This window comes from Alligator mississippiensis, chromosome 12 (assembly GCF_030867095.1).
Source record: "Alligator mississippiensis isolate rAllMis1 chromosome 12, rAllMis1, whole genome shotgun sequence".
NCBI lineage: Eukaryota > Metazoa > Chordata > Crocodylia > Alligatoridae > Alligator > Alligator mississippiensis.
This window is the reverse complement of record NC_081835.1, coordinates 2,500,323-2,514,617: the sequence shown is the minus strand read 5'-3', so window position 1 is coordinate 2,514,617 and position 14,295 is coordinate 2,500,323. Positions and strand designations below refer to the sequence as shown.

Sequence of the window (14,295 nt, the reverse complement as noted above, 5' to 3'; positions counted from 1 at the left end):
CTGCAGCCTGAGCTCGATCAGTTATAAATTCCATAGGTAAAAAAAGGCACAAGATGATGAATACGGGAAAACAGATTTGTGTGCATCTGTTGCAATGCACCGTGGGGACTCAGTCGCATCTTATAAATATTTGATAGGACCTAAATCATTTATGGCTCTGTCAGGGGTCATTTTACTTGTTTTAGATGAATAATTAAAAGGATAATTAGGAGGATGTACAATCTGAAATGTTCACGTAATTGTTCATTTTACAGTATCTCCTACTACAGTGTGTCATATGAAACACTCCTGCCATCTTCCTGCCTCAGCTGCATTCTGCTACTGCCAGCAGGTGGGTTTTTTGCCCCCATGAAATGTCTAATATTACCTAGCACGGTAATACCCATGCACTCCACTGTTCAGCCTCTGGGTACGTGATGATTTAGCCACAGAGTGTGGGGGAGAATCAACCCAGCAAAAGTTATGTCTCAGTTCTGCTGAGGGCAATGCTTAGATTTTGGAGCAGAAAGCAATTGAGCATTAAGCTTGCAAAGCCCTGGGCTGACCCCTACCCATTAGATCCCTTCTCTTACTGGGATAGCAGGAGATCGCTTGGTGCAATCCCAACAAAACAGCCACAGGAAGAGAACGTGGGAGTCGCAAGGTTCAAGGAGACTGAAGGAAGGAATATAGGGAGCAAGAGAACGACCAACAAAGCTATCTTGGATACACAGCTAGCTAGGCGGCCTTGGCAGGGGAGATGTTTACTCTTATTCTTTGAGTCGAGAGTCCAGCACGTCTTTCCTACAAAGCGCTCCAGGAGCTCCGGGGACACACTAGCATAAGATGGTCTTTACCTGTGAAAAGCATAGTAGTGCCGGAAAGCTAATACAGTCATGGTAGCAACCTTCATTTCAACTTTTAACTTTTCAGTGCATAAAAAAAGTAATTAATTTCTCTCTCTCACTCAATTTTAAATTAGTAGTTTATCAGTAATAACAACATCCGAGTCCGGGATTTCCTGGAAGTTAATGAGTGTCTAGGTTAAAGGCCCCTGGCTTTCCCTTGGACCCGCATCTCCTCCAACCAGTTATTAACTGCTAAGAAATGCCCTCCCCATCCGTCATCATTGCTTAAATAGACGTTTAGTTTATTGAGTCTGTCAGTCTGTAGTAGAAAGGTCTCACGGGGCCATCTGCTCCGGAGACTCTTCTGCCAAAAAAGCAGAGTAATTTACTACAAAACCTGCCCCCGTGTTCTGCCCACAAGCCAGAACAGCCGATGTGGTTTGCTACTCTATCAATGTCCAACTCAAAATTCATACCTGCAAAAAGGTCAAAATCCAGGAAAAGGTGGAGGGCCAGGGGGCAGCTATAGGTGCTCAGATCGCTCGTGCACAAGCTCAGCATAACAGCTTAAAACAGAGCAGAGCAGAAGCAGCTTGGGGAAAAAGACCCACGCTACTAAAGAAAACTGGCAACCAGTTACCGCCGTTGAGAGAGGCACGAACCTGTCGGGAAAAAATCCACATCCGACCATGAACACCTTGAACAGAGTAGCAGTATCAAAAGCACTCGGCAGATGTGAGAGAAGGCACGGCCTTCATTTCCAACCTCAGGATGCTTGGAAAAGCTCCCAGTGCATTCCTGTTAACCGCGGCCTCCTAACACCCCTGGGCAGCGAGGCCGCAATCAGGATCTTGCGCAGCAGGGAATGTAGCATTTGGCTTCTAACCTCGGTGTCACCAGTTACACCCATTACTGCACTCGTTTCCATGCAACTTGCACAGATTGTGGAAGCCGTAAACTTTTGTAGCTTTCAAGAACTCTTTTTCTACAAAGGGAAGCATCTAGCACTTCTTTGAGTGAGTATTAAAACAGATACCAACAATTCGAACAAGGAAAATACACGCCATCACTAGCATTGATCCTGAAAAGGATCCACATCCCTCATGACAGAAGAACAGCCCTTGTTTTTTTTTTTAAGATGGAAACTATATTTTCTCCATTTTCCCCCTTTCTCAATTACAGAAGAGCAGTGATTTAGGAGGCAGGAGGTAGGCAGACAGCTGAGTGTCAGAAGATACACGTTCTCTGCCATTTGCCAGAGACTTTCCATATGGTGTTGGGCATATCACTTAAGCTGCAAGGAGACTGTAGCATTGAATAGCTTTATACCCGACATGAGCAGCCATCAAAAACGCAAACAGAATATACGGTACCAAAATGACCAGCTGCAGCTATGGGGTCAACACAGCACAGCTGCTCCATATCCAGCCTCATGCTTTCCAGGACTTTTCCCCCACTGCTTTTGCCAGTCTCCTTCACACAGACAGTAATTTTTACAGTGATCTAACGTGCCTATCCAAGGATCATATTTACTTTGAATCTGACCACTTGGCAATTTTGAACGGATTTATCCACATACCACAAGCAGTCGAGGCAATGCTATTCTTCCCACTGTACAGGTGGCGACCTGAGACACAAAGCGCGTGTGCCTCAGGGCTGCCCTAAGGCCCTAAGCCATCCATGCAGCTTATTTTGTGACCTGGTTTGCAGGTTGTGGAGGCGCGAGAGGGCGTGGGTCTGCATTCAGCTCAGAGATGGTACAGACATACCATAAGGGACCTGGTTGGGATCACACAGGAAGTCTGTAACAGGACTAAAAATGGTCCCCAGGCTTCATACAGTCCAGAACGATACCTTCCCCAAAACCGAGTCATCTGTTGTTCTCTTTGGGACTTCCCAAGATGTACATGCTGGCTTTTCAATTCATTACGGCAGGTACTAGATTGGTGGCTGATCTCTTAGATCCCTATCCAAAGCCCACTGTAGGCCAGAAAAGTATTCTCCACGTACACATCAGGGTGCTCGGCGTACATGAAGGAGCTGCGGTGAGGGGAGAAATGTTGTACAAAGCACCTCGGAGCCGGACGCTGAATATTAATAAAGATATAAAAATAGATCCCCTAAATAAAACATAATTAGAAATTTAATTCAATTACCTGAAAATTCTTGACCTGGCAATTGAAAAGGCTCTTCTTATGATTTCCACTTTTTACTATTTCTGTATTAGAGTGTAATCAAATGCATGCAATTTTGCTTATAAATCAGCCTTGACCTTTTGCTGAACTGTTTTGGTAAAAAATAAGCAATGTTTTCAGACGGTTCTTTTATCAACGTGCGAGAACAAATAGACCCGAAGAGAGTTAATTTCAGTGCGGAGCTCAATATAGTAATGATATCGACGGTGCATTAATAAAACCTCCGCTACTTTGCACAGCTACCGCCCTTTCTGCTTGAGATCCTTCTAAATCTTCCCCTTTTTTTTTCAATCCAGAAGGGCATCACTGCACTGGGACGTATTTCACTGGAGACTATAGCCTTTCACAGCCAATAATTAAAGGATGCATCTTGAAAGTCTCACACGAACCTTTATTGTGATGCACAATTAGTTGCCAAGAAAACGATTTTATACTGAGGAGGAACTCAGCAAACTGTTAATAACTGATGTGCAGCATGAGCTTTGCAAGGAATGCGAAGAGAAACACCCAGCTGCTTTACCTGGAAGGTCTCAGGTTAAAGCTAAACAGGGCAATCGGGTGCGTGTGGGAGAGGAGGATGGTTTACACCTTATAGCTTGAGTTTTTAATGGAGTGCAAACAGGCCTCCGGAGACCAGTGGGGCAGAACATACCTGTTTTCCCAGTGTTTTTCATCCACGTCTTGTTAGAAGACTCGCTGTCAAAGCCATCGAGTTGTAATTCTTGATACTCATCTCCAACTTTTGCCTCGTGGTCCACGATGTCTATTGGAGACTGCTGGTTACCTGCACAATGCACGCTTGAAGTAACCCAGTGCTCAGGACCATATGTACCTGTTCAAAAGAAAGACCAACAACTTAATGCCCTGATGAGTCAATGGCCAACAGACTAATCTTAAGCAAGGAGATCAAGCATTTCAATTCCCGCAGTAACTATACAGCTGCTGCATTTCCGGGACTTGAAAAAGGTTAAGACATGTAAACCTATGAAAAGACTGAAATCTATTAGCTTCACGTACTACTCGAACTTCGCTTCTCGCTGTGAGGAAGAATGGCGTTATTTTAAATTGCTGCTCTATAAAATGATCAACAATACGCCAACCCTTCTCGACCGAGTTACGAGTTAGCGCAGCGCTACAGGACTATTCACCTTGCTGTAGGAGGCTGCCTGGTTTACCTGCACGCACTAGGTAATTAACACACAAATAACCCCTTGACTCTAGATTGTGTGACAGCTTGTTTAATTAATTAATTGCCTCTATTTTTTTAAATTTCTTTACATCGGCAGGCATAGGGAAAGAGGACTTAGTCAACTGAGAAATTAAATGTGAACAAATCTGCTATATGCAAGTCAAGAGAAAAAGCACGGAGGAAAATATGATCACTTGCTCCTCCTGTTTCTCCCATCTCTAGCTTTTCTTCCCCTTTACTACCTAAATTTTATTCACATGTTATTTCTCAGTTGGTTTAAATCACTCTCCCAAAGGAAGATGAATAGGAGCTGTGTGATGCTCCGCAGACAAATCAGCAGTGTCTCGCATAAACACATGGAGCAACAGCACTCCGCGTTTACGTGAGCGCTAGCCAAGAGTGGAAAGAGTGCCAGGAGCCGACACTTCCCTGTCACGCTCCCTCCCCAACACACTTTTGTTTCCACAGAGCAGCGTTTAAAGTTCAGAAGAGCACCGTAAGTCTGTTTGTGCAACTGTCTTCCTCCCAGCAGGTAATGAGCATTCACTGCTAAATCGTATGCGTGCTCAGAAGCTGGCAAAAAAAACAAGACGCTAATATGAGTCCTTTGGACCCACTCAAGACCACATCCGTTCACTCACAGTGATGCTTTTACAGACTTGTAAAAATTTCAAAAAGAAGAAGCGTGAAGATGATGCTGATTCCAGGTTCTTCGGGCTTCAGCCTCCCACTGGGGATGTGAAGCTAGGCCAGCAGGAGCAAGGGAAGAAGCTGGTTGCCCAGGATTTCATCCGCAACCTGACTAGAGTAGTTTAAGCTGCACACACAACATGAACGGTTTCGGAGGAGTAAAACTGGAGGGACAGAGCGAATCCGATGCATGCTAACGCATCCTGATAAATTAGCGAGTTCCCCCCTGCAACAACATCCCTGAAGGCGTGCGTGTGCATACACTAATGTATCACACATGTGTCAAACGTACCACATACAGGGCAAACGTGGCATGAACCAGTGGATTGCACACTGCAGCCTGGTCCCCCTACGTGCATGTTTTACCCTTCCAAATGAGCAAGTGATGTAAATAAGCAAATCACAGATACTCCAGAAAGTACCATTTTACTCAAGCAATGGGGATGGTTGATCACTGGTGCTACCCAGTCTGGCTGTAAGGATGTCCTCTTGCCTCCTCTGGCCTGCTCTAACGCAGGATGCTTAACGGATCCCTGGGTTTCATACTCCACAGATCATCGCACACAAATGCTACAACTTAAACTGGACAAAATGCTTCATGTGTTGATGGCAATCAGGGAAAATTAAAAAGCCTTTTAAAAATCATCTATGACATCTGCCTAATCGAGACTTAAATCTGATGTAGCTCTTGATTCTACGCGTATTATTAGCAAAGGCCACTTTAATTCCCCATGTACTGTCACTAGAGAGAATCAAGTTATTAAATACTATTCCAGGAAAACGGAAGATCTCTGTTTAGATACAGATTTTTCCCACGTCAGAACTTCCTTAGTAATTGTTTTTGGTAAATTTGGGGGCAATTTAGATGAGCATTTAAATGCAAACTTGCTTTTAGGCTGTGACATTTGCTAATCTCTTACATTTTAAAAGGTCCAGCCTTGCAGAGGAGTAGCAAGCCTGCCAGCTATCGCCTTCTGCTACTGTTCGAGTCTCCCAGTACAGTCAATGGGAGAGTTGTTTCAAGAGGGGATTCAGGATCAGCTCCTTTCTGAAAATGGGCCAGTGACGTGCTTTCTGAAAATCAGAACTGTGAATGGCGTGGACCCATTTGAAGTGAAAACAACTTGTTAACCTGACATAAAAAATACCAAACGCGTAATAATGCACAACACATGAAAAACTTCTGAGCACTTCAGGCTCCCCAAGTCCTGTTTTCAAATATGACTGAAGCACCTTGAAACCATACGTCACCTTCCCCCCTGGGCCACGGATAGCATCTGATGAGGTAGATGGTGGCCTATAAAAGCTCATGGCTCTGAACCAGTTACTTTCTAAGTTTCCACCTGCTTCACTTAAGACTAAGACCCCAACTACCTCTCCATATCATTTCTGAAACCAGACTTTAAAGTCACTTGGCTGATCTTGGACACTTGACCCTATCAGCACTGCTTTGGTAATTACTTCCCATACAGCTAGAAGTTCCCTTTCAATTCGAATCCAAGATTTACCTATGGAAGTGCTGAAGGATCTGCATGTGACAGTAAGAATAAAATACCTTCAGACTAGCCTTGAATCATTTAAAAATACCAATGCAATAAGATGCTCATGGGAGTTCAAAACTACAACTTACTACAGGTGCTTTGGCAACAGGTCCTGACACTGCATATTACTGTCATAAAGCTAAGCTTTGGTTTAGAAGTTCATGACCTGCTATGTGGAATCAGCATGAGATACATATAGATATATATAGATATTTAAAGGGAGGAATTTGCATAAATTTTCTTTCAAAACTTCTGGCATGTAAACTCCCACAGGATGTCTGCTCTGCATTATTACATTTGCAGTTGTAGCTAGCTAGCAAGGTAGGACCAGGTCCTCAGCAGGTGCGACTCAAAGCTGTTCTGCTGATTTCAGGACAGCTGTGCTAATATATCTATATACATCTCCAAGCCCATATTGTTTTTAGGGAGCAGTTTAAAAGACAAGAAAAATGCTGGGGGGAGGGGAGGAAAGCCTCATATTTTCATTTTAGAGTTTGAGAATCAAGGAAAATAAATAATATTTCATGCCCAGAAAAATTTAGCTAAATGCCTATAAAAATGTAATCAAGAAGAGCTGCTTGGGATTCATTTATTTGCTGGTAACCATGAGAAGGTTTAAGCCTAACTGCTTGCTTTTTTTCCATGTACATTCAAGTGCAGTTTTAATTGAAACTGATCTTCCACTACAGATTTCAAATTAATTCTTCTTCTAAGTGTCGCATGCTCCAGACACCCTTGCCTTGCAAAAAACCTATATAATTAGTGGAGGAAATAGAACACTTTTTCTAAGCTTGCAGGTATTGATTACCTATTCCCTACATCAAAACACCATTGCCATTCTGCACTGTATAAATCTCTTCAGTCTTAGACATTTTATAAAGTACTGAGAATTATATCATTAATCATTTGCAGTTGCACCTGTCCTGCTATATTGAATTCTTTGTTTTTTAGAACTTTAAATAAATGCTTTTAAATAAAAACATGACACTAAATAAAGACTGCATTTAACTTAAACCTAGTATAAAATCCCTACATCTTGTGCATGACATTTACACATCTGAAATAGAGTAACATAAAACGATTTGCATTTCATTTCAGCAGGAGCAAAGCATCATGGCTTTAATCGGGTGAAGTTTGGGATGATCTGAAATTGAGCTTTGAATGGCTGACATGGTTTTCAAACCCAGGCAAACTTAAGGTCTCCGTCTATTGATGAATAATGCAAGGCTCCACTGAAAAGTGCAGGACCACATGTGAATTATGATAAATGTCAAACACGCCTGTCCTTGAGCTCTCGTGCCAGATGGAATATCTGCAGAGAGAAATATTATGGACCTGTGTAGTGGTGACCTTTAGTATCATTATTTATTAACGTTAGCTCACTCTAGGCTAAGCACAATCCCAAAACTGAAGAAGGACAGTCTCCGCTTTGAGGAGGTCCCAGCCTACCCTGAATGATTCCTCACCTAAGACGATGAAGACAAGTCCAATGAGCGGCGTGCAGCAGTACGACGGGGTGTATCATTGCACCAAAAAACCGGCATGTATTGCCACCCCGGAAAACCGGCATGTATTGCCACGCTGTTCCCTTGCCAGTCAGAAGTGGGGCAGAGCGAGAAAGGGATCAGGAAGCGAGGGTGTACCCAGACGCTGATCCTGGCCACCCCCAGCAAACCCAGGAACTCCAGACCCTCAGATATCCACCCCTGGCCGAGAGCCCACGTTTGCAGTTGAACGCTGTGCTCTCACAGCCACGGCGTTTGCAGAGCGATGGAGGTTCATAGATCTTCCACGGCCCAGCAACCTCAGAAGCTAATTGTGGATGACTGGCCTCTACGGACTTGCTCTTGCTCTTATTGAAGTTAATGGCAAAACTGCCACTGATTGCCGCAAAGCGGGATCAGAGCTGTGGTCAGTGATCTCAGCAGTGTACCCCTCTTCTCTTTCCATAAGATTTAAGAGTCAAAGCATCTCTGATGCATGCACAGCAGAAACTACCTCTCGCTCCTAGCTGGTTTCCATAATGAACAACCCCACTTTCTTCAGGGTGGGAAAATATTCCTTATTCAACCAGCCTTCTAAAATCTTTTCTTATGCTAAAATTTTCTGTCAATTACTGCAGTATTTTTATTAATGGCTTGTTAATACATAAGCTGTTCCTTAAATAGAATCCAAAATTACCTTGTTTTTCTTCTCGCTACTGTACATCCCAAATAATGACTATGCTTTGCTAATGAAAAACCATTAAAATAATGAATTCAGCCAAAATCTAATTAAAGCTTATATAAAAATGTTTGTGAAATTTTTACTCATTCAAATGTATTTATTTTTCCTTCACAAGCTATTGTTTAAAAATATAACTTTTTAAAGCCACATTTGTACTCTTTCCCTTGTTTCAATTAATTTTCCAATTACCAGTTCAGTTGCTTTTCTATAAAAAGTGCTGTATTTCATACAGGTCTTTACATAATGCTCTTCATTTTGCAAAGGATTTGACGTACGTTCACTATTCAAGAGCGAGCTCGGGGAAGAAAGTTGAAAATGCAGCATTTGTGTCTCTAAATTTCAATTTGCTCAGGTATTTGCATGAGCTGCCTCGCTCTGGACCACAAAGGGCCAATTTTTGACAGCAGTTAGTGAAGGGGGACTAGTGATGGTGCAAGCCAGGAATGACAAGCTAGCAGAAAGGCAGCTGCCTATGGCAGACATCAACAGATCTGTTAAAAAAAGGACAATCTGGTGGTGGGTGAAGACGTGCATCTTCCACCCCTTCTCTAGCATCCTTTCCCTCGCTGGTCCACGCTCACTGCAGAAATTGTTCCCCCAGCTGAAAAAGGACCCTGACACCATCACAGTCTACAAGGGTTGAAGTGTCCAAGCCACATGCCGAAAGCGAACAAAGGGCACAAAAAATTAGTGCAAATTGAATGTGTTACTCTAGGGCAGTGAGTGGGGGCCAACCTTTTTGGCAGGGGTGCTGCAAATTGGTCTCAAGTTGCAACAACAGAGGTTTAGGCATTAGGAAAAAATCTCTCGTTAGGAGGGTGGTGAAGCACGGGAATGGGTCACTGAGAGAGGTGGTGGACTCTCCATCCTTGGAGGTTTTTAAGGCCTGGCTGAATGATGGAGTTGGGGCTGGCCTTGCTCTGAGCAGGGGGTAGGACTAGATGTGACCTCCCGAGGTCCCTTCCCACCCTCCTTTTCTATGATTCTATTAAATTAGCCCCATGCTGCTCCAATCCCTTCCCCTGCCTGGTCTGCTGCTCTGCTTTCTGCTCCTGGCCCTATATGCTGCGTTCCCTCCTCCCTTCCCTGCTCTACCACGTGCCGTGCATGGAGGCTGCCCACGGTATGTGTGGCTCACCTGCCACGGGTCGGCCACCCCTGCACTGGGGCACACGCGCAGTCACAGCATGCACCTCTGGACCCAGCCAGCCGGTATGAAACCCTCCCCAGGTCCCACCCTTGGAAGGAGGAACAGAGGGAGCCTGTCTCATTGAATCACGAAGGCCACGTTCAGACAGAAAGCAAGGAAAGATGATTTGAATGATCCTTTGCCGAGTCATTTGCCATGAGGCTGGAAGGGTAAAGGTACAAAAATCTCACAAAGCCTCAGTACAATCAGTAGCATTTTTCAGAGGCCTTGCCATCCCTGAAGAAAACAGCTGAGCTGTTTGACTCATTAGAGAGGGGGTGGGATTGCTGAAACGATGCTGCCTTGGTCTGAAAAGGATAACATATCAAACTCAAAGAGACAGGGAAGCCAGGCCAGTAGACAGAGTTCACAAAGATTCCAGGATTTCCTACCCTGAGGGAAATGGGCTTTTCATTTTATTATTCTCTGTCATCACTCTGTTTAACATGAGACGCTCATGCTTGCAGAAAATTCCAATTACAGCTTGAAAAATGAGAGGCCTCGTAGCAAGAGCAAGATCCTGGAGAGCCGTGCGCACAGGCCCAGGCAGGTGAGAGGCACCGTCTCGTAAGCCCGAGCGCGCCGCGCAGAGCCGCGGGTGTACGAGCGGCCGGCCGCCGTGGACAGGCTTTTGGAGAAGAAAACTGCTCGCACACGGACAACAGCTGAGGAAAGGGATTTGAAAGAGCGGTGGTGGGCACAGAGCTCTACCGGGGTCCTTCCCTGTAGGAAACTGGCTGTAAAGTTGGCATAAAAATGGGTCAGATTGATTACTTTTCAGAAAATAGCATTTATAAAAAAAAGTGTGGTGACCCTCCTCCCCCCTTTACATCTTTATTCCAACAGACTTAGGGAAACGTCACGACGGTTCTTTAAAAAATAATCAAGGCATATCTAAAAAGAATATTAAATTTCCGTGATCCTGCTTCCACCATTTTTAGATGCGTAAGCCCAGACTTTTCAGAAACAAAAAGCCTTATGCTACACTTAAATACCTAAATGAATACTCTTTTTTGTGTAACTCAAAACTTTTAAACTGGAAGCCAGATCGATGCACGTTATTCTAGAACTTATATATCCTTAGTTACAGGTGCACACAATTATTATTGTTGTATTCTTTAATTAGTTATAAATTAAATTAACTTTAAATTATCTGACAATTACCCACGGCAGAAAGTTTGCTAATGTTGTTTTCTCTTCCTCTGTATTCTTATTACAGATTTTATATTACATATTTTAGACACGCGATTAACAAATTCTGCATTTGTTCTTGAAAATGTAGTATAAAGTTTCCCTGAATTTTGTAGAAGATGCTCCCATGGCATTCATCTATCTGCCAACAGTTCAAACGAATGGTAAACAATAAGGCATGGCAGGATCTTATGGCAGAAAGTTTGTAATAAAGTGGAATAAGTGCAATTACTAAACCTAGCTTTTTCTAAAATCATTTTGAGGTTCAGTATTCAAGTAATTTAAAACTACAAAAAAACAAAATGGCACTCAGTTTAGCTAGAGAGCCTATATACATACATACGTGCGTACACGCACACATATATATTTAAAAGTAGGGGAGTGTCATTTGCAATAAGCTGTCCAAAAACGTTTTGGGGTATGCATGCATGCGACTTGCATTGGGTGCACCGTGCAGCACAGCAGCGTCAACACAGTTAATACGCAGAACATACTGAGCCGAAGCGTGACTTATGGCATGGACTGTGCCTATTGGTAGCAAGTGACTGGGACTCTAGAAATTTATATCCCCTATTTTTCATAATTTGCTGCATTTTTAACACAAATATCTGACATCTCCCGCAATTCATCACCGTCTGACTCCATGGCCTTTTTAAAATGGCCCACCCCTGGAGCGGCATTTAATGAACGAGGTGATACCTTATAGAGCAAAGGGAAAATGCAAAGATTAATTTATATGAGGACAGTGTACATTAACTTGGATAAAAGTAAAGCAGTTAAGGAAAATGTCATGAAGACAGTAGGAGAAAAGACCTATACATTTAAAAAATGGAAGGTTTTCCTAACATACCTTTTTAAATGCATATATCCTATGATATTATTATATGAGCATAGCTCAGGATTCAGCAAGCAATGGCTCAGTGCAATGTTTTGCACGACTACAAGGAAGACTTAGGTTTAAGTAGTAAGTTTGGCTACTCGTGCCTCAAGCAGGCAGTGTCTGGGAGGTAGCGTCTCAGACGGCTCAGCAACGAGCCTAGCGGACTCCAAACGGAGCCGGCCCTTGGAAGGATGCGATGATGAATCTTGAAAGCAAAAGTATTATTACATTTGGATGGAGCTGGGCTGGTCTCAGTGGGGGCAGACGAGAGGACAAGGAGCAATGGGCTCCAGCTGCAGCAAGGGAGGTTGAGGGTGGATATTAGGAAAAACTCTCATTAGGAGAGTAGTAAAGCACTGGAACAGGCAAACGAGCAAGGCTGTGGGATCTCCATCCTTGGAAGTTTTTAAGACCTGCCTAGACAAAGCCTTGGGTGGGCTGATTTAGCTGGGGATGATTCCCGCTTTGAGCAGGGGGGTGCACTCCTGAAGTCCCTTCCAAACCTAATTTTCTATGATCACCATCACTGCTGCCTCTAAAGGGCCTCCAAACTGCAGCCAGGTGAGGAGGGGCTGCACTGTCCTAGGTGCTGTAGAGAATACAATAGCAGGCAGGCTCTGCCCCAAGCAGCTTACTGTCTGAAAACACAAGACCACCACTTAAAAATGAATAATTAAATAAAACCACCCCAAAGGGAACTTCTAGTGCTTCAGGCTAACTCCTCCCAGTTGTCCCCTGTACGTAACTGCCTTGTCCAGTTATGAATGAATGAATGAATGAATGAATGAAATTTGGAAAAAAAATTTCCAACTATTTAAGCTGGTTTAATAAACGATATCAGATTCACCCAAAGAACCTTGTCTGAATGCATGAATGAAGAGCAAGTCCCCAGGACCCTGAAGACCATCCTATGCCAGCTGCTCTCAGTATCCGGTGCAGAGTGGAAGGATGCCATCGGGGGAAAGGACCAAGGGGATGCTGGGGAGGAAGGACAGACAAAGCCCTGGCAGTGTTGGGAGCAGACCGGGCCTGGCAGGGCTTCAAGGACATATCTGTGGAAGAAGAGGGCAGCAGGCCTTTTGAATCCCAGCCTGACGACAGCGGTGGTCCTGTCTCCAATTCAAAGAGCAAGAGTGATTGCAGCCAGCAGGAAGGGAGCGGAGGTGCTGGGTTTCAGAGACTTTCCAAAGCATGACACTCATGTGATCCTTGGAGAGCAACTGGTCCCCTGAAGGGGAGATGGTCCAGGTGTCAGTCCCACCTGTGACCTATGATCTGCCACCTCACAGCCGAGGCCACAGGAGCTAGGTGTTGGTGTGAAGAACACCTGGTCCTGTGAAGGCCGGCGGTGAGCCAAGACCGTGGAGGAAGGGGGAGAAACTGAGATCTCCCGTGACTCTCAGCCCGGTGCCCTTGGGGTGAAAAGGGTGCTGGGGTATGATGCTGGGCTGCGAGGTGAGCCAAAAGCCCCTCTGGGAACTGCTGTTCATAGTGGGCAGAACTCCTTTGCATTTCTGCTTGGCCAAGAAACAGCGCCCGAAGGCATGCTACATGGTAACGTGGGCTGCTGAACGAGGCCCGCTGGCTCACAAAAAGGAGCAGAGAACATATTTTAAAATAATGAGAGGGTTTCAGCCCAGGTGCCAGGCACTCCCGCGTCCTCCTCCTGCCTCCGACCCCTTCCTCACGCGCAGAAAAAGGGGCTCTGCCTCGCTCCCTTCACCTACCAGATGGAGAGGGCTCCAGCCTGGCTGGAGTGTTTGCAAGGGTTGGCTAATGTTTGTGCAGTGCTATAAAGATGAAAAACACCGTCTCAGTGCAGAGAGCTCTATTGTTCCACCACGGACCCCCGGCCCTCGGGTGCAATCGCTTGTTAGCGCACGTAAGGAAAACCAAATTTGTAATTATTTTTTAAAGCACTGGAACCATTGATTTGAAATCCTATTATCTCTAATGCATGCCCTCAGCCGCCTTGATCTCGCAGACGAAACTGCTAATGCAAATGGTACCTCACTGTAAATTAATTACTTTCAATAGAAGCTGGGTTATGGGAACAGGGAGCGCGGAAGTTGATTCCCATCCACTTCTTGTAATTTACTGGTTCAAGCCCCTTCCCTCCGCAGAGGCCTGCCTCTGGGAACCGGGGCTAGAAAACTTTTTTTGGAGAAAAACTTTCTATTTTATTGAATTTTTGCAGGATACAGATTAATAAAACATCCACTGAGAGCACAGAACAATATATAAAGGGAGTGAAGGGAGGAAGGGGTTACATCAATAAAGCCTTTCCAAAGGCACTAGTGGAGTGGAAACACTCATGATTTCAAAGGAAACCTGCTAGAAAAAAAAAACGATTTTCAGTTGTTGCTT

At 44.4% G+C, this 14,295-nt stretch overlaps 1 protein-coding gene across 4 annotated transcripts in view; it reads right to left on the bottom strand.

Moving 5' to 3' along the window:
• The window catches only part of PTPRG (protein tyrosine phosphatase receptor type G), a 450,708-nt gene that overhangs the window by 203,005 nt on the left and 233,408 nt on the right, over positions 1-14,295 (bottom strand). For all 4 annotated transcript variants that reach the window (XM_059715744.1, XM_059715745.1, XM_059715747.1 and 1 more), the window contains exon 3: positions 3,675-3,854. In XM_059715744.1, coding sequence (XP_059571727.1) covers positions 3,675-3,854 — 180 coding nt within the window. The remainder of the gene's footprint in view (positions 1-3,674; positions 3,855-14,295) is intronic.